Source organism: Pinus tabuliformis, chromosome 4_2, assembly GCF_031772625.1.
Source record: "Pinus tabuliformis cultivar Carrire ecotype Pingquan chromosome 4_2, CPIR1, whole genome shotgun sequence".
NCBI lineage: Eukaryota > Viridiplantae > Streptophyta > Pinopsida > Pinales > Pinaceae > Pinus > Pinus tabuliformis.
The window spans coordinates 1,049,336,829-1,049,358,037 of NC_142304.1; the positions used below are offsets into that span (position 1 = coordinate 1,049,336,829).

The 21,209-nt window shown below is 37.1% G+C and overlaps 1 protein-coding gene across 1 annotated transcript in view; it reads right to left on the minus strand.

Moving 5' to 3' along the window:
- Positions 1–609: 609 nt before the first annotated feature.
- The window catches only part of LOC149173210 (uncharacterized), a 53,445-nt gene continuing 32,845 nt past the window's right edge, over positions 610–21,209 (minus strand). The window contains exons 8-10 of the mRNA XM_089424533.1: positions 1,354–1,479; positions 1,134–1,258; positions 610–1,033 (exon numbers count right to left, since the gene is read on the minus strand). Coding sequence (XP_089280659.1) covers positions 860–1,033; positions 1,134–1,258; positions 1,354–1,479 — 425 coding nt within the window. The 3' untranslated portion in view covers positions 610–859. The remainder of the gene's footprint in view (positions 1,034–1,133; positions 1,259–1,353; positions 1,480–21,209) is intronic.

The window sequence follows — 21,209 nt, forward strand, 5'->3', positions numbered from 1 at the left end:
CAGGCGAAGTTTATCTAGATGGCGAAGTTTACACATCTAGATATTATAAACAGTTGAGTACCGCCGTTATTAGAGCTCAAAACTCAAAAATCAGATAGGTGAAATCAATTGATTTCAAAAATGGGATCATTCCTATTAAAAGTTCAACAGAAAATCTCAGTATTAAAGCATTTTGCGCTTTATGTCAGCTTCAGTGACAACTTAAAAAACAAATGCAATTTGCTCATAAGTAATTTCAATTGAAGCAGAACTTTCCTCTTATCTGTTATGTGAGAGAACGGCGAGAGTTAAATAATTTTTAGGTTTATTTCATTAACTAGCAAACTAGCAAGGCCTAAACCCAAGGATAACTTTTAGGATATTTACTTCATCAACAAGCAAACTAGCAAGCCTTAAGGCCTAAATCTAAGGACATCAAGAAGATTTGATCGCGCGACCTCCCAATAAGCAAGTACTGGACAACAAAAAATCAACCAACGTAGCTATAAACATCAGTTACTTAAATTCAGTTCAAACAATAATATTGAAATCTTTAATCCAACCATTTTTACATAATATGTTAGAACTTACATATATTTGTGTTTGTATATACATCATTGCAAATTTGCATAACAAACCTCAAATAAAATAAAATGTATTTGACATATGGCCGCTCCCTCCATGCTTGGGAGCATGATTATTCAATCTTTGTCCTTTTTGGCTCAGATTGTTTTTGTGTTTCGAACAGCAACCTCACTATAATTTCTCATCAAATGTTCATATAAGATACCAATCTTATGCCAGGAAAAGAAAATATTCTTACCCGAAATGTCTATAGTGTTTAGAGATCTCCACATGCAAAAAAAAAACCATGCATGATTCAGCCAAGCCATAAATGGCGGATACGATGCCAATCAAATTTATCTTGTTTTCGATGATTTAAGGTTCTGAAGTGAAGCCACACTAGGATGGCTAGCACCACTAGAATCACAAAAGACACGACCTCCTCCAATTTTACATTCTTTAAGGTCCATTTGGCAGCTGTGCTGAGTTCCTGTCATGTTAACCAACTTACACTTGTAATGTAGTCTGTCAAAATAAATGTGCATTTACAAGAGTACAAGCCAAAATAATAAATCCAGACAAAAGCCAACCTTTAGTATGAAATCAAAATGATCTGCCATGCCCCTTTTCCTGTATGGAAGATTTTTTTCTGATCGCTGCAAGGAATGCTCTAGCATATCTAGCAGCGCAATGTCTTCTGCTGGGTTCCGGACATCTGTATAGAACAATGCCCCTTTGGTAAGAATACAGAAAATCAGATTACATAGACAAGGATGACCACTTTCCTTGAGATGCTTCCTTCAAACTAACCTGAAATGTCGAAAATTTGATCGACGGCTGACACACCTAATAACTCTCCAAGAAAAACATGGGCTCTGATACGATCAGAATCATCAAGTTCATCACCATGTGTCATGACAACCACAGGTTTATCATCTGCACAATAACATCTATCCCAGTTATTTTTTACATCAAATATCAATCAATTCTGATTGGATTCCTCTAGCATTTCAAAGTTATTATCCAATAAAAATGAACAACATATCTTATCAGTATGTATGAACATAAAAACACAATCTTCATGTAAAGGAAATTTATCATTTTATACTCTTTTCATTCATTGACCAACAATGTTACAGACCAGGATTCAGTGCACAATGAATACAATTAATAATGAGAAGCAACTAAAATTGTGTTAAGAGTTTAAATGAGGTTTATTTTGAAGAAACGTATTATCAGTTCGAAGTTAGTGCTCATTAACTTCAGGGGTTATCCCTAAGTGATCCAAGGAGTCAAATATAAATCGCAAAATGATTAATACCAGCTCAAATTGAAATAAAAGCTCACTGTTATGTTTGAAATCTGAAATAAAACAGAGAAAACAGCATGCTGGAAACTGCCTAACGGAAAATGACGCAGAATTTGTAGTACATCTTGGGCACTGTTATCCCCCAGATTTGCCCCTTGCAAACTGGAGGGTTGAGAGCCAGCCAATCTTCATCAGGCTGGTGTTTGGAGTTAGCTTTCAGGGTCTACTATCAGAGTCAGCTTCCATGTAGGTCAGAAATGGTTCTCCTGGAGGTCAGATACAGTATTTTTCAGTGATTTGAGTCCATTTCAGAGTCAGACATTTCACAGGCATTTTCATCAGTTTTGAGGAGATTACTAATTTTAATAGTCTTCCTACTTTTTAGAAGGAAGATTTGGAGGCTTGCCTGTCAGAGGTGATTACATATTTGGGATCCTTGTGTGCTCATGATTCCGATGACCTTTTTGTAGGCAACATGTGAGACACTGGCTTTTTGTAGTCAGGGTTCTGGGGCTTGCATGGTGATTCTAAGCACATATTCAGATTCCTTGCAGAAAATCAAATCCAATAAGCCTGATTTAATTAACATGCCAGAAATTGCTATTTTAGCAGTGCATATTTTTAGGGGTGCTATATTTAGCAGGGTTCTCTTAGCAAGTGTTCGATATTTTTCTCCTTTTCCTATTTTCATGGGGGACTACTATTTTTGGCATGCCTATTTATGGTAGGTCTAGTTAACAAGTATGGTTGCCATGCAGGATGGCTAGTGACAGCAACCAAAGGCACCATTTCGCAGTGATGTGGTAGTAGGCATCACTTCATCTTAGGGCACCTTCTTGGACTTGAGTTCACTTGACCTCTATTGTGTCAATTCATCTCTGGTTCACTCGTCTTCAGTTCAGCCAGACTAGGCAACCTCACTACTGTTCACTCGTCTTCAGTTGAGTCAGACAAGGCAACCTCTCTAGAGTTCTTGTCTTTAGTTGAGTCATCATCAAAAGTCATCTTTAGTTCACTTAAGGCTGCAGAAGCTTGCATGAGGAGGGTGCCTTGTTGGACTTGAGTGAGTTATCCTTAATTGAGTGGAGAGGGTGCAGGCTCTTATTCACTTCATTTCACTCAAGGCACACGAGTTAACTAGAACCCCACATGGCCTTTCCTTTCTCTTCACTCCACTACACTAGAGAGAGCGCATGAAGAACTTGAGGAGAATGCATGGGTTTAGCTCCATATTACCTCTCTCCATTACACTCCACTCAAGGCGCATAGGAGAGTTCAACTCGGACATGCTTGAGATCACTTCACTCTACATCACTCCTAATAGGTTGCATGGGTTGAGTGCATGGCATTTTCCTTCTCTTCTCTTCACTCCATCATAAGTAAAGGAAGGCACATCACATGAAAGTAGCTCCTCCTTTACAAGGGATCAAAGTTTTCTGAACAAAGGTCAAATGGCATTTAAGGGCTTCATCTCAATCACTTTTCTTCTTCTTTCCTCACTATCTATATTGGGTATGTGTTATATATTATATTCTTTGCACAACTGCCACCACACATACATTGCATCGGGCACAGTGGGGGGCAGCCCCCCATTTGGAGGGATCGCCCCCTACTCAAGGGGTTTGAGGGTAGCACCTCTGAAAAAAAAAATTGGCTGTTTTTTGCATCCGTTTTTGGTGGTTTTCAGCACATGGCTTTCACCATTAGCAGTTTTGCAGCTAGGGTGGTTTAGTCCATGGTGTTATAGTTTCAGTTAAGGAACTGTGGTTGTATTCTAATCCAAGGTAAATAGATTGGCAGTTTATGGATGTTGTGGGATATATATATATATATATATTGTATGCAACACTGTAAAGCAGAATATATTGAAAAATCTTTCTGGTTTTCCTGGTTTGGGCTTCTAGGGTAAAATATATTTGTTAATGTGTGTGTTTGCCATTGCATTTTTTCTGTTTTATTAAGAATTTGTTTGTCACAATCAATTGTACAGGGTTAAAACCTACAATCTATACTCTATGCAAGGCATATTATTGTGATCTATCTTGTATATCATCTCCATAACACAGCCGGTCTCTTGACCAAACGAAGACAAAGTTTGACCATGCTCTTCTCATAGCTTCTCAACTTCTGGATGTGATATTTCATGTTCATTGTGGTGATATAGATAGTTTTGCCTCTATTTTTTTATTTTATCAATCACTTAGAGAGCATATTTTGTTCTCTCTTTCTTTCATATTTTGCTGATTACAGATTGAAATTCTTGCATTTATTCCCAATTATCAATCATCTTTTAGGTGTCTAATTGCATGCCAAGGATCCATATTATGTGCTGATTCCTTGTACTAACATGCAGACTTTTAGATGATTTTCAGCACATGATAAACTAGGGACACCCTCCTCAGATTGGAAAAGCACCAATCTGAATGGAGAGGCAATTAGCTAGTGACCTTTGAACTGATTGCTTATTAATTATCACTTCACTTGTGTGCTACAGGTCTTAAGTCAGCACTTTCCTGTGGTGGATATTTATGTGCTAACAAGCACAGAACCCGATGCAACTCTAAGCTCAAATATGCCTAAATAAAGTGCCGAAAACAAGTACAGCACTGTAATGGTAGTTTTGAAGGCTGTAAATGCTAATTAAAATTGTTGCCTTTGTAGTTTTTATGTTCTGTATACATTTGAAATGAATGTAAATCAGGAAATATGTATGGTTCATCCTGCATAAAAGTCAACAAAAATCAAGCTAATTTTGCTGTTTTATGACAGAAAATTTAACTAATAGAAAACTGAAATGCCTAATCTATGTGCCCTGTGTGCCTAGGATGCATGAAAACCAAGGAAATCAAATAGTTTTGGTTTTTTGTAAATGATTAAATACTAAATAGCTTTAGTAAATTAACCAATTCCTGATGGAGCTGCATTGTGAATGAAAACAAAAGGAATAGGGTAAATGAAATTACTCAAGTCCAACTACTTAGATCCTGTCAAGAACGTTAACAACAGCAGGTGAAAGTTTAAGAAGTTATCATGCACAAAACACAAGTATAGTCACCAAGAAAATTGTTGAATGTCTTTATTACCAAGTGTATTCTGAAGAACAAAATCCTTGACAAGTAGGAACATACCAACGAATATGCAAGATCTTTGGGAAAGCAGAATTTTACAACTCTTTCACTTCAGTATGGATAGGTACAATCACGATGTTGCAATGAAGAAGTCCAACCGCCACAATGTGCTCTATCCCAGCTCTCAACCATACACTCTCAAGAAAGAATAGTAGAAGCAATGAAAGAAAGAGGAACACACCAGTTAACCCCTTTTCAACTGCTTGTACAATGATATATAGAATGCAAGAGATTAAGAATGGATAAGAATAGGATAGATGAGGTCTAAAGCTAGATCAAGCTCTCTCAGTAGAGAACTCCTCCAAAAATGGCAATCTTCTGTCCCAAAAACTGCTCAAACCCATTGTCATAAGGCTTCCCTATCTGCTGCAGTAGAGCTTCCCTCTTCCAAGAAAGTAGTTTCCTTCCAAACCCACAAAGAAAATGCCAAAAGTAGCTTAAACTATAGTGCACCCTCCATCAAATCGTAGTCTCTCTTGCAAATAATAACCACCGTACAAAACATAAGGTCCAAATAGCGTAGGCTCGGATTGAGGTGATAATAAATCCCTACCCTGTGTATATCACCTCAACTCAAGCCCAAGCTATCTAGAGTCTAGACCCAACGCCCACTACATAGTCAAGGGAGGAGTCTCTAAATATCCCCCAACAACACCGATTTATGTCCAGTGCCTTATATGGAGTCAATGGAGTGGAGGTGTTCTTGATCTGTCTATTGTCCTATGTAAAACAGTGCAAAAAGTAGTGCATAGTTTTAACAGTACATGTTAGTAGTCAAAATAACTCAAAGATATGGGTCCCCACATTGTGTATATCACCTCAACCCAAGTCCCCACTATTTAGGCCCAACGCCCCCTAAATAGTCAAGGGAGGAGTCTCTAAATATCCCCCAACAACTCCGATTTATGTCCAGTGCCTTATATGGAGTCAATGGAGTGAAGGTGTTCTCGGTCTGTCTATTGTCCTATGCAAAAACAGTGCAAAATGTAGTGCATAGTTTTAACAGTAGATATTAGTAGTCAGAATAACTCAAAGATATGGCATGTGACCTATGGATTTTTCTCTACTAAATGTATCCTATCAAAATATATAATTATTTATTAGTTCGGGATGTCTGGTTAAAGATCTATGGGTGAAAACAACTCCATGTCATGTATGACACACTGTAAAGTCTGGGTAAAAACACAGGGATAGCAACCTATTTTACTTTATTAGCCAATCCACTGTGTAAAAAATCTCTAAGGAATTACCCTAAAACGTGGAATGGTTAAAGGGTGATTATAGGCTTTAGAACCTCCCTTCTACTGAATTTTGACTTAAAATACAATTTCCAGCTAAATGGAAATTGATTTCCAGATTTCTAGGTTATGTTTATTTACCCATAAAGTTCCAGAAAATTATTTAATGATTTTAATAGCTGGAAAATGAAAGAAAATCAACTCAATCTGAGAAAAATAACAATAAATCAATATGGACCTGATGATATCAAGTTCTAGTATAAAATACTAAACTTAAGGCCTCTAGAACTTGTTTCTTGTGGCTGGAAAATGCAGGTCCAGCAACGAAAACCCCCTCTTAACCTGCAGATCTGCAATCAAATGGCTAAATACAAGTGCAAAATGGAGGAAATAAGAACTTGTATCAATATGGGGTTGAGATCTAACAATTTTGCTAATCTTCCCCAATAAATAACTTCTTGTAAATTGATATGAAGATAAAAACTTGTCAATAAATCCTACCCTAACTATAGAAAATAAAAAAGAGATTTTGAGAATTTTTGGACTTTTTGGTTGTTGAAATTATCCCTGTGCCTTAGAGTCTCACCTCTTGCACAAGTGTGAAGTAGATATCCCTCTAAATTGCTATGCCTATAGTTCTCGTCAAGGGAGTGGGCTTGGTCTTTCCGAAAATTGCCGCCACTATTGCTTAATTCACCCTGCAAACTTTCAACCTTCCCTAGGAGTGACCTTCTCTTTGTGGCGTCTCCAACCTTTGTCTTCTATGTGACAAAATACAAAACCTTCAAAGCAGTAAAACCCCCTTTCAAAGTGGCTTAAAACCCTTGGATCAGTTCACTTACAAAAACAAAACAAACAAGCGGGAAGGCTCTAGTTGTTTGCTTCCACATAGCGTATTAGCTCGTCAATGGTAGAAAACATTAGTCTTGAATGAATTTAATTATTGGAATTAGATTTAACAAATAATGATCAATAACAATAGCAATAAAAGAAACATTTTTTTTGCAGATGAAAGAAATCAACCTCCATCTCAGCCCAAGGGCTAGAGTGAGGTTGTTGGTACTAGGCTAGCCCATAGGTATCACAGGCATACTCACTTAAGAGTTCACAAGGTTAGAAGCCAATACAACAATATTCATAGGCATGAAGTCATTATGACAATATTTATCAAGGCAATATAGCTCATCATGTCACTTGCAGGGATTTGAAGCAGGTTGGGGAAGATAATGGCCATTCCGCCCAACCACCCAAGATAACCCGAATTAACAACAAGAAAAGAAACATTACCAATAACCACTCTGCAATTATACAAGAGAGTATAAGGGTTTGCAAATAAATGAGCTCTTTATTAATAGATAACACTTGTCTCAAGTGAACAACAACGATTTACAAATGATGAGAGGCTAGCCTTTTACACAAAAAAATTTAACAACTAGTTTGATTCTTCCTCAATAAAATATTTATTAGTCATCCACATGTTCGAAACTTAGTAAATTAATTCATGAAATACTACAATATATTTTTAATTCACCCACTAGGGTGTCGATTTGGACAAATTTCCACAATTTAGCTCAAAATTCCCATTGCTCATGATCCATTGCTCAACTAAATGGTCCATTGGATGTCCAACAGCTAGTTAGACTCTCTAATAGCCTAAGAAACCAGATTCGTCCCCCCCCCCCTCATGTCCTGATTCTTGCATGTCGGACACGATTCTCGAGGGAAATGTGTTTGATTCGTGGGTCGTGTTGTAGCTTATAATGGGCTTGAGGTTTCTTTATCCGTTATATCACTATCGGGAGTTATAAAGCTCCTTTATATCCTTTATCCTTACTGAAAAGTCCAAAAGAAAAGAAATATTTTATTTATTATATATCGGCATCGCTAAAGGAAGAGATGCAAAATAATCGGATATAGAGGGTTATATGAAATTATATGTATATATGTATAGTGCAAAGCATAATTGTAATGGATTTACAAAGAAAACATGTGTTAAAGTGATTAACATTGGACCTGGAAAATATATATTATATTTTAAAATTCGGCGGGTCCGTAAAGTGGCCAACACATATGCGTTGGTTCATTACCTATTGCCGATTGCGATTCAAAGAGACGGACCCGAAAGGTATATACGGCATGGTTTAAAGTCTCGTCGGGTCCGCCACACCGTAGAGCTTTGAATGTTAAGAACCGTCGATTGCGACTTGATATGGCAGACCCGAAATATTATATATCCTGTTGTAGAGTTCCGGCGGGTCCACTATATCGAAAACTTTTTCATATACATTATAATTACGCGTTTTTTATATATTTTTATTATAAGGGGAATTATAATCGAAATGAGCGCCAATTGTGATATGGTAAGCTGGACCCGATATTACATGCATTATGGTTAATTATTCCGTCGGGTTCGTTATATATATGGTTTCTGGGCCGATTGCGATAAGTGGAAAAAACATATCCTACGGTATATTTTCGTTATAAAGTATATAATGGAAAAGGGCAGCTTTGAAGAATTAATACGTAAGTCTAACATTACGTCGATATATATATATATATATATATGGAAAATGATGACTATGTGATGGGTTTTCGAATCTAATGGATTTATGAAATATATTTAATACTTTTCAGTTTCACGGTAAACAAAAGGTTTGCATTATTTTCATTAGAATCAGTGATATGGCTAGATTGGAAGAAAAGGCAATTGGTTGAATCTAATACATGCGTAACCAGGTTTTGCACAAGTTAAACACAATTTATCATGATTAAAATAGATTAAGGCATTTACTGAGGAATTTAACAGCAGATTAAGCAGAGTGAGCCAGCAGTTATCATCTCCTTCTAGATTCAATTTTGTTCTTGTTATTTCACATTCTCTAAGGTGTTTTACCCTCTGTAAATTTTGTAATATTTTTACTTCATATAGCTAGAAAACAGTTAGATAGGTTTCAGAAATCAATAATTGTTCCACAAATGTATAAAGGTGGAAAATTTTACTAAGAAAGGGGGGTTGGAATTTTGGAGAACCGGGCCACTATATTCCTAATAACATCATTGATTGATGAAACAACCAGAAGTTTCCAGGAGTTGTTACATATAATTTGTAAGCTTCACTATCATGTGTCATGCAATGTTTTCTTCTTTTTAAGTGTAGTAATGAAGCTATAGGGTAAAATCCCTTAAAGAGCGCTCCTATACTTAAAGTCCTCACTTCCTTTCTAAGTTATAGATAGTAGTTTCTGTGAAAGACCAGCATATTGTCTATGATTTATTTCTCATGATCATAATTCCTCTAAGTTACAGATAATAGTTCCTGTGAGAGATCAGCATATTGTCTTTAACTTCCCTTTCAAACTTTCCTCATTCATCATTTATATTTAGCAACAAATGGCATTCTGAGATGTTCTGGTCATACATGTATTAAGAGTCTAAGGCCAAGTTTTCCAAGTCCTTCATTTGGGAATATAATAAACAATAAGTGACAGTAAATAATCTTTATTAATGTCTTAAGCACAATTTCCCTACAGCCAGGAAATTGGTTTCTTAAGGAACAACATTAATTGGCGTTGTTGGGGAGGAGAGAAGACAAGAAGGTTTTTCCCTGGGTTTCAATATTTTCCTCTGGTTGTTCAGTGAAGAGGAAATATTTCACTGTTTGAATAAAAGCAATAAAAGGCGACTCCATTGTAACAAAGACCACAATCTGTAAACTAACTGAATAAGAACACTTTTCCATAGGTTTATTATATTTGAAGTTGATTCTTGAGAGTGACAAGTTTCAGCAGTTGGTCGTACATTCACACCTGTGATTTTCACTTACAATATTGATTGGCAAATGCACTGTATTTTGACGCTTTCTTTTCGGGGTTTTGATGGCTCTCCCTGCATTCTTAGTCCATAAATTTGATCCATTTGATTTTACTGGGATCACTGGCTATCCCCATGATATGCCTGCATTTTCTGTGTGGAATGAGTTTCTTCCAAGATTCAGTAGAAAGGAATATGAAGATCCAGCTCAACACCTCCAAGAGTTTCATGAATGCATGGAGCAACAGGGCATCATTCATGAAGATGTTAAGATGAAACTGTTTATGTTTTCTTTGGATCAAGAAGCTAGGGCTTGGTTCAGGTCTCTGCCTCTTTCAAGCATTTCATCTTTGAAAGATTTCCATTCAGTGTTCAATTCTTCTTGTAAAACTTATTATCCACACAAGTTTCTTTTTGAAGGTTGTTGTGAATATTATGATGCTAAAGAAACTTTAAAGGCTCAAGATAATCTTGTCGATGAAACTAATGATTTTGTTGATAGTATATCAAGCATTCAGAGTTATGAGCAGGTCTCTGAAAGTGAGGAACTATCACTTTCTCAAAATGATGTGGAGAGGGTTATAGAACAGTTTTCTTCAATAATCTCCCAAGCAGAGAATCAGTTGACTCTGTTTCAAGCAAATCAAGAGAGTATTCAGATAGAGGAAAGTTCAAACATGCCTCAAGAATCTCTGCTCAGCAGTCAAAGAAAGGAAGAAACAATTAAGTTGCAAATAAATCCCCAGGGATCTTATTTTGATGAGTTTGATGAGCCTCATATTTATAATGAAAATGATTTAAATGGGGAACAAGACAAAGCCCTTCAAGTTCATCAGTTGGATGTTGCACCTACAGGAAGAAACCAGCAAGTGGAATATGTTAGACAGCAATATATTAAGCCATTTATCATATCAAAAGAGGCTATCTCATGTAAAAAGGAAGCTGATAAAGAGATTGTATATCAGTGCATTGAAGAACACAATGATGCTCATGGATCAGAGGTAAACAATCTACTTGAAGTTGATTGTATGTCATATAGCAATGTAAAGAAATTCCTTTTTCTTCCTGAGGTTATAATTACAAGTTAATTTCAATCAAAGCTTAGAGATGAAGAGTGGAAACATGGAAGTGACATAGATCATTTTCTTAAAGATGTGGCCGATTATTCTGCTGAATATATTATCCCAACAGAAGGTTCAATTAAGCAGGGACCTTCATATATAGAGAATTTCTTTGTTGGAATTGATTAAGAACATGTTTTTTCTCATACTTTTGAAGATCCTGTGGCAGACTACATGGAGGAATTTATCAGCAGTCTACACATATCTTTTGGTGGATATACTTCTAATTTTTGTTGTGAGCTTCTTTTATGCATAATTTATTTTTTGTTCAGGATGAATGGTATTTTCTAGATTCACTGGCAGAATGGTTCTAGATTAAGCACTCAAATGTTAATCTGGTATCATTGGAAGATTGACTTCACTTGATTGAGGTCAGTCATGTACATGTGTAGGAACTTGTACATAAATAAGCTTATGTGTTGAGCATTTGGTTTCAAGTTGCAGTTCTTCAATTAAATCATTAGTGGATGAATAAGGGTGACTTTCCCAGTTGGAAACTGGTTTGCAGAGGTGTCAAACTTCAAGATTGTCAGGTTTTCAATTGCCAAATTTCAGGGTTTTTACAGTTTTGGACTCCATGCCCAACTAAGGCTACTGATCTATGATTCTTAATATTTTGTTATCAGAGCACAAGCATCTAATCTCTACAGGTATTGATGTGGGTTCACTGTACAGATCTTCACACAGTTAAGAGTTCAGAGAAGCAATATATGACTCCATGCCCAATGGATATGGCACTGATCTGCGGTTCTTGGTGCATCTGGGGCAAAAGCACTATCCCCAGTTGGAGCCAGATGTTGCAACTTATATTGGGCTTGAGGTTTCTTTATCCGTTATATCACTATCAGGAGTTATAAAGCTCCTTTATATCCTTTATCCTTACCGAAAAGTCCAAAAGAAAAGAAATATTTTATTTATTATATATTGGCATCGCTAAAGGAAGAGATGCAAAATAATCAGATATAGAGGGTTATATGAAATTATATGTATATATGTATAGCGCAAAGCATAATTGTAATGGATTTACAAAGAAAACATGTGTTAAAGTGATTAACATCGGACCTGGAAAATATATATTATATTTTAAAATTCAGTGGGTCCGTAAAGTGGCCAACACATATGCGTTGGTTCATTACCTATTGTCAATTGCGATTCGAAGAGACGGACCCGAAATATTATATATCTAGTTGTAGAGTTCCGGTGGGTCCACTATATCGAAAACTTTTTCATATACATTATAATTACGAGTTTTTTATATATTTTTATTATAAGGGGAATTATAATGGAAATGAGTGCCGATTGTGATATGGTAAGCCGGACCCAATATTACATGCATTATGGTTAATTATTTCGTCGGGTCCGTGATATATATGGTTTTTGGGCCGATTGTGATATGTGGAAAAAGCATATCCTATTGTATATTTCCATTATAAAGTATATAATGGAAAAGGGCAGCGTTGAAGAATTAATACGTACGTCGATATATATATATATATCGACGTACGTATTAATTCTTCAACGCTGCCCTTTTCCATTATATACTTTATAATGGAAATATACAATAGGATATGCTTTTTCCACATATGGAAAATGCCGACTATGCGATGGGTTTTTGGATCTAATGGATTTATGAAATATATTTAATACTTTTGAGTTTCACGGTAAACAAAAGGTTTGCATTATTTTCATTAGAATCAGTGATATGGCCAGATTGGAAGAAAAGGCAGTTGGTCGAATCTGATACATGCGTAACCAGGTTTCGCACAAATTAAACACAGTTTATCATGATTAAAACAGATTAAGGCATTTACTGAGGAATTTAACAGCGGATTAAGCAGAGCGAGCCAGCAGTTATCATCTCCTTCTAGATTCAGTTTTGTTCTTGTTATTTCATGTTCTCTGAGGTGTTTTACCCTCTGTAAATTCTGTAGTATTTTTACTTCATATAGTTAGAAAACAGTTAGATAGGTTTCAGAAATCGATAACTGTTCCACAAATGTATAAAGGTGGAAAATTTTACTAAGAAAGGGGGGTTGGAATTTTGGAGAACCGGGGCCACTGTATTCCTGATAACATCATTGATTAATGAAACAACCAGAAGTTTCCAGGAGTTGTTACATATAATTTGTAAGTTTCACTATCATGTGTCATGCAATGTTTTCTTCTTTTTAAGTGTAGTAATGAAGCTGCAGGGTAAAATCCCTTAAAGAGTGCTCCTATACTTAAAGTCCTCATTTCCTTTCTAAGTTATAGATAGTAGTTTCTGTGAAAGACCAGCATATTGTCTATGATTTATTTCTCATTATCATAATTCCTCTAAGTTACAGATAATAGTTCCTATGAGAGATCAGCATATTGTCTTTAACTTCCCTTTCAAACTTTCCTCATTCATCATTTATATTTAGCAACAAATGGCATTCTGAGATGTTCTGGTCATACATGTATTAAGAGTCTAAGGCCAAGTTTTCCAAGTCCTTCATTTGGGAATATAATAAACAATAAGTGATAGTAAATAATCTTTATTAATGTCTTAAGCACAATTTCCCTACATCCAGGGAATTGGTTTCTTAAGGAACAATAGGTCGAGCATGTCCAAACACGAGGGATTCATGGACCTAGTGAATCTGATTCTCTTGAGCAACGCGTCACGATTTTCGGACCCGTGTCCCTCTCGAAAATCTTGTCACGACTCTTTAAAAGCCTGATTTGCATCGCTTTCTCTTCACTATAATGCGTTTCTCTTGCTGTGGGTGTGCGGGAGCAAGTAGCAAAGGGTTTAGGACAATGTTTCGTGATGATATGGGTTTGGATAGCAGTGTTGAGTTTGCATTGGCCAGCTTGGCTATTAATGAGCCAGTGCTAGAGCCTGTCAATTTTTATGATGGTGATACTCTTGAGGGGTCATCCTCCACACCAGCAGACGCTGAGATTACATTGGATACAGAGGAGGATGCAGCGGAGAGTAGTGGTGACTGCGACAGTGATGCTAATTTTGATGATGATGATCGATGAGCTACCTACTACCTTGTAGTTGTTTTGTATTTGCTATTTCTATTTGTCATTGGCATTCGTGTAAGGAGTCCTCAAGAGTCAGTACCTATGTAATGTGAAAATTTGGAAGACCCAAATTTCCACTGCAGCAACTGATTAAGTTCCTTCTATTTGTTAATTACTAAACAAATATTTACTGCATCCTACAGCAAATACCGAAACCAATACACTGCAGCCTCCACTAATTAAATTAATATGTGGAAACAAGAATCTGAGCAAGAAAGAAATAACACACAAGTGACACCGTTATTTTTGGAAAAATATCCTTGGAAAAACCCAATGCAGGAAAACCGGTGCAACAGCTGAGGGTTTGCATTATTATGCAGTAATTTATGAGTACAATTCTTCGGACGCCCAAACTGGCAATCCTATACAGAGATCTAACTAGACAAAAATATAGTGAGATGATCTCACCATGTCACTGGGAAATCTGACACTGATCTACGTTGTCAATGAGCCTCTGCGTAGTACTGCGTCACACCCACGTAGTTACTGCGTCACTGTTGCTGGGACTGCGTTGCACCTCCTCTCGATCCTCTACTCGCTAGAAACTTCGACCCTCTAGCCTCTTGGTCTCACACCCCGACTCCAACACTAGATCCCGACTGTTCCCCAGCAGAAATACGGACTCCCTCTAAAGCTCTGCGCTGCCACAGCATAGCTCTACGCTACCTCTACGTGGCCCAGCACTGCCTCTCTGGACTACTCTCTGCCCTCTCTGCCTTGCACTCTCTGGATCAGGAAAACTTCCTCCGGAAAATTATCCCTGCCCCTCACTGCAAGAAATCTCCTCGATCACCTTCTCTAGCAACTGCTGCGCTGCTCTCTTGAGAAAATCAATCTCTGATCTCTCACCCTGATGTGTCTTCCAAATACCCATCAAGCCTCCTCTTATAATCTTCCACTTGAGTAATCAATGACCCAGATTAGATTCTAATCAATGGCTCAAATCATTTTGGCTTGATACTCGTCTTTTTCTAGAAGTTTCACCCTCAGTTTGATTAATACCCTTTAATTATTTTAATTTCCTAAGTTTAGACTTAGGCCTCCATTGAAAATAATTAATTATTTTAATAAAATTGTCTCCGGGTGGAATTTCCCAAAACTATTTCTCGGTATTGTGTAATAGATGTGTCCAAGCCTCCCTGCAAATTTTGAGGCTTAGAGCACATCCGGTGCTACCATAAATCAACACTCCCTCTTAGTGAGGAATGTGCTCTAGTAATGCAACTTTCTAAAGCATCACCCTTCTCTGTAACATCTCCCTCTGTGTTGTTGATGTCTGACATCACTGCTAACGAGGATCCATGATAGCCAAAACAAGAGAACAATCTAGACAACCAATGAGAGAAGCGCGACCAACAAAACAAGCAAAAGGACAAACCACCACTCCTTCAAAACTCGACCAAAATGCAACAATGTCGTCCCCTAAATTCCACAACAAGGGATAAAATTCAAGGACAATGTTCAATTATTTGCACACTAAAGGCATAAGACACAAAAAACCACACCAACAAGACACCACTTCACAACTGATGAAAACCCGATAAGCTACAAGCCCAAACCCAATTCGCAAGACAAATGACTGCATAAAATTTGTAACGCCAAACTTGAGGAAACAATTGAGGTCCATAAATGGAGAAAAATAACCCTAATTCACCAACACAAGGATAGGTAGAGTCTTACTCAAGAAATAGCTTCTCAAAACCCAAATTACATAATGAAACTCCAAATAGGCAGATAGAAAATTCCCCGCTTTAAAGCCCCACGGTTAGAAGAATTGCATTGAGAGACTATCTTTTGGATTGATGAAGTGATTCTTGATTGAATGATATAAGTTTAATGGTATCTTCTTCCATTTTGCATGTTATTTTCTAAAATTGTGATTTCACTTGTGCCATATTAAAAAGTGCAATATCTTTCATGAAATCTCATTTCTATGTTATTATGCAAAATTTGTTGTTCAACAATCCATCAAAAAAACTTAGTTACATGCATCCTTTGATCTTAAATCTCCTATTGAAAGGAGTCGTCAGGGTTTCTAAGAGAAACAATTTAGTCTTCCACCCTCTTCATCCAAATCCTTCAATCATTGACCTCACCTTAATTTACTCCATTGCCCAACTGAATAAAGACACTAGTCTACTTGTGGAGATCTCTTTTTATTTCTCTCTTTTATTATTTCTTGGTAACTAGGGTTAGGTTTAAGTCTAAATCTACATTTCATAGCAATTTTACACCTATATGTTATAGTCCTATTGGTAGGAATTGCATCTAATAAATTTAAAAGGCATTTAGCATTAATTGCAGGTTTTAAACCTCAAAATAGGGTTGACGTCTAGATATTATTTGTTGTCATATGCATTTTTAGCCATTAAAACTTCATTGTTAACCTTTCCCTTCCTTACCTTTTTAGTAGCCTTTAGTCCATTTTTTTCATCTTAGCATTTTAGAGGCTATTTCTTAGTTATTATATGTCTTTTCATGTTGTAAATCTGCATATCATAAAACCCTAGCTTATAACAACTTTCCATTTGTTTGTTGGGGTTGGTTTAAAGTGTACTTGGGCATTTGTAGCTCTTATATTGGGCTTCAAGGTTTTGTCAGTACCTTCTCCCATGACCATTAAACCTCCTTCACCCTTAATCCATCCTTTATTGAAGATCTTTTGGGGTGATTTATCTGCAAGCTCCTTAGATAGCCATTTGGCTTGGAACCCTAGTCATCTAACCTATAAGACTTGCCAAGGAAGCCTCCCTTAAGGGGATAACATCCAACCACTAAATAATGAGAGAAAGACCATTGAGGTGATAGTGGTGGCTAATCTCATTGTTGCCATAAGACCTAGGTTTCCTAGTGAGCCTTTCCAAGTTTCCACTAAGCCTACTAGATTTTGTGGTAACAGCCGTGAATAGGTCTTATCAAATTTCGATAATAATGATCTTTAAAACTTTTCCTCTGCATCTTTTGCCTTTCATATTGCATCTTCCATAGTTGTAATATCATGTAGCCATACCTCATTCTTGATGTGTGGTTTCAGTCTAGTGATGTAAGATTGAACTTAACGTCCTGTTGACAATCCAAGTACTCTTACATCTAGTGCTTCCCATTCACGCGTAAAATCATCCAATCTCCTTTTTGTTGAAACGTGGAGTTCTATGAATAAAATCTTGCCCGGTGAGTTCTATGTGACAATATTCTTATTTGATACCTTGGAATCATTTAAAGAATTTACCTTTAAACTTAATCCAATTTATTGAACATATTAATTTTTTCCACCACATGTACTAGATATATGCATCCAGAGTCCCCCTACAATAGCATATATTTGATTTTTTTCATCATCATTAAAGATACCATATATTTCAAAATATTCTTCTACTTTGCCAAACCAAGCCACACCTTGTTTTTCATTCCTATCAAATTTTGACAATTCAAGTTTTGCTCTTGGTGGGTATGAAAAAGTTGGTTGGCTATATGATGGGAACTGGTTAATAATTATCATGACATGAGGAGGTTTGTTTATGTTGGAAATACTGAGAGGGACGTGAATCGGTATTTCTTAGCAATTAGCACTTTATTGATCTTTTTCAGAGCATTAGTTAATCTTCAGCAGTGTTATTATTATTCAGTATTAGATAGAAAAATCAGTAAACACCATACAACAATGCAAAAAGATAGAGATAGTAGACACAGATTTTTAGGTGGAAAACCCCCTCCGGGTCAAAAACCACCAAATGCTTCTTAGTAATTGTCTTCTTCTTTTTAAAAGAAATAATTACATCAAATTTTCAGCTCCAACAGAAGGAGGATCCAACCCCCTGATTTACAGGCTCCAACCTGTAGGATGCTCCCACTGTTGGAAAATGTAACTAGGTTCGGTATTCATTTAATGTATTTGAGTCATCTTGTTAAAAGAAATAAGAAAATAATTTTTATTATTATTATTATGACTTATTAAAGCATGGGTTTCATGCTTGGGTCATCATGTTTTAGGTCAAACTCCCCATTGAGGACTTATAGGATTTATTCTGAGTCAATAGAGTCATTGTACTTTTAAGGAGACCCTTCTTGGGCTTTTGAATTGTTGGACACCTAATCCTCAAAGGGTTGGTGTGGAAGCTGAACAACCAAAGGGAGTCCAAGGGACCACTTGGAATATGAAACCAAGGGTCATTCCTATGTATTATAAATATGTATCATTGTGAATAAGATGGGCAATCTAATGTCTATCTTTCATATTACCTCCGCCATGTATGTGTTTAACATGGTACCAGAGCTGCAGGCGAATTTCTGCCTTGCTCAAATTTGAGCCACTAATTGTGGCCTCTCTGTGCATGTCAATTCTGCATTCTTGTTGGTAGAACTGCCATTATTGTGTGCATGCCTATTTCATGCTGCACACTGTCCGGGTGACCTCTCTCAGCTAGATTCGTGTTGGGTTCTCTATCCACTATCTCAAATAGAAAAAACGCACCTGCACACCTGCCTATGTTCTGCCTATTCTGACACCAATCCCACATACCTGAGTCCCTATGTGTCTGACACTGTATCTGCAAAATAGGATCAGCTAGCAGAGAATACTAACTCGAACGTCCAAAGTGTTGAAAGGCCTAAACTTCTCTCTGATCCAGAGGTAAAGGTATAGCAACAAGAAAATACGATGCAGAGGAATTTGGAGAGCATCCACGCCCTCTAGTCGTCGTGAGTTGCCATACCACAATATTCTACTATGCCATAGTATACAACGCTCCTAGTTTTGAACGCTCCCTCACACCCCTCATTGGTATATACCCACTCCGGCCTCGTTGTGGGTGCCAACAGTCGCACTCTTCGCTCTGAATGCCAACAGTGGCACCATACATCCGCTCTCCCCTTCGCGGCCATACCATAAATTCATTCAACTCCCCCACATGATATATCCATACACTTGGAGGTACCACTGCTACCATACGCTGCCATACCCACCTCGGCATCCATACCTCCTTGGACCATACCATTCAACTCCTCTCCTGACCTTCGCAGCCATACCATAAATTCGTTCAACTCCCCTACATGATATCTCCATACACTTGGAGGTCCCACTGCTACCATACACTGCCATACCCACCTTGGCATCTATACCTCCTTGGACCATACCATTCAACTCCTCTCCCTGTGCTACCACTGCGTTCCTCCGTGCTACACCATACAACTTTGCCATACAGCTCCCGCTCCAACTCACATCGGTCCTCCATACCTCCCATCCAAAATGCTCACATCGGTTTCCATATACCACCTCTCAGTTTCCTTATACCACTGTTTATACCCTCCGTTGGCTCACCAGTGATGCGTATCAATGTTGTTTTTGAAGGCCATAAACATGAGTCTAAATGGTGAAGTCGAAGCCCACGAAATATGGATGGTTACTCGTCCCCGTTGAGTTGGAGCAATATGGTATGTTTCTTTCAATGTAATGGCATATGGTGAGCCCATGGTGTGTTGAACCTCTTCATGGATGGATGTTCTGTTGTGCATCACTCCGACAAAACAACGTGCTAGTTATGATATAAGAGTGTTGAATTGATACATAAAATTTGTGCGTTGATTGGTATGTATGTTGCCTTGGAATTGTTTTATCCTGCGTCAATTTAAAATCAATGATGTACATGAGGGATATGTATTGAAGTTTATATGCCTAGGGTCATTATAATGCATTGGAGCTATGGTGTATGGTATGAATTATATGCATTGAATTTGTTTCTTGAAGACGGTGCTGGTGTATATGTGAAGATGGGCATAATATTGAAATCTTATATATATTGAAGCCATGATGCATGCTTTGTGTTGGGAATATGTGTATTGAGTTCTCCTTATGAGAACCATCAAATCTTTCACAAGAGAGTTTGAATAGTTGGACGAAGGACTCAACATTATTTCTTGAACAAAATTAAGTGCCTCCACAAAAGTTCAGTTCACTGGGAGGTTTGTGCAGCATTGTGAAGTCAACCAAGAAGGCCCATCTAGTGATTTAGTGCACCCCGACACTATTGTTGTATTGCTGGAGCACCGTGAACATGTTCTGTTTACCCTCATTCCAGTCAGCTTATTTAAACATGACAGTCATGTTGTATACAACATGAGTTGATGCCGTGAGAAGTAGAAAGAGTTTTATTTCTCTCGAGGGTCTGTTCATCGCTTCATCTATTGAAATTTCCTAGCAAGAAAGTGACAGGGTTTGCACAGGGACAAGATGGGTGATTATCTTTCAAGAGAAAACACCATGGAAGCCTTTTCGAAATTCTAAGTTTCTCTATATTTTCTAAATTATGGGCAACAACCTTTGAACATTTCACTTTGAACAAGGGAGGAACATTGATCTATTCAAGATTGTTTCTAAATATGACTTCTATCTAGTATCCAAGCAAGATAGTGGTAGATATTTCAAAGAAATATCCCGAATTTGTTACTCATTTATTTCATTGATTATTTTATTGCTGGCACATTTTCTACACAAGTTCACACTTTCATTTGTTGAGTTTGAGTTAGTGAGAAAATGACGGAAATTGAAAAATTATTAGAGGTTTTGAAGACATTGATACATTCTACTATTCATAATACAGTAAAAATCAGCAAAACCACTCTTGTTGATATTCAAATATGCCTACAAGATGCACATGAAAAGATTGAATTTTTGCAGCTAGAATCTCAGTTCCAGCGAGATGAATTAAAACAGCTCAGTTGTCATTCTGAACCTGTTTTTGTTCAGAACATTGAGACAAACTCCCATCAACAACAAGTCAATAATGTTGAAGTTGATTCAAATCTAGAGCCCAATGAAGGAGCAAATTTGTAGAAGGAAGTAGAAATTCAGCATACACTTCCCAAGTCCATCATCAGACCTTGGGAAGAGCTTGTCCATAACAAGCATAGAACAGGTCTTGGATATGATAAGGAGATTTCCTTTCATATTCCAGATTACTCAAAGCCCATCAAATTTCAGAGTGTTGGATTTCTTTATGACAGTTCA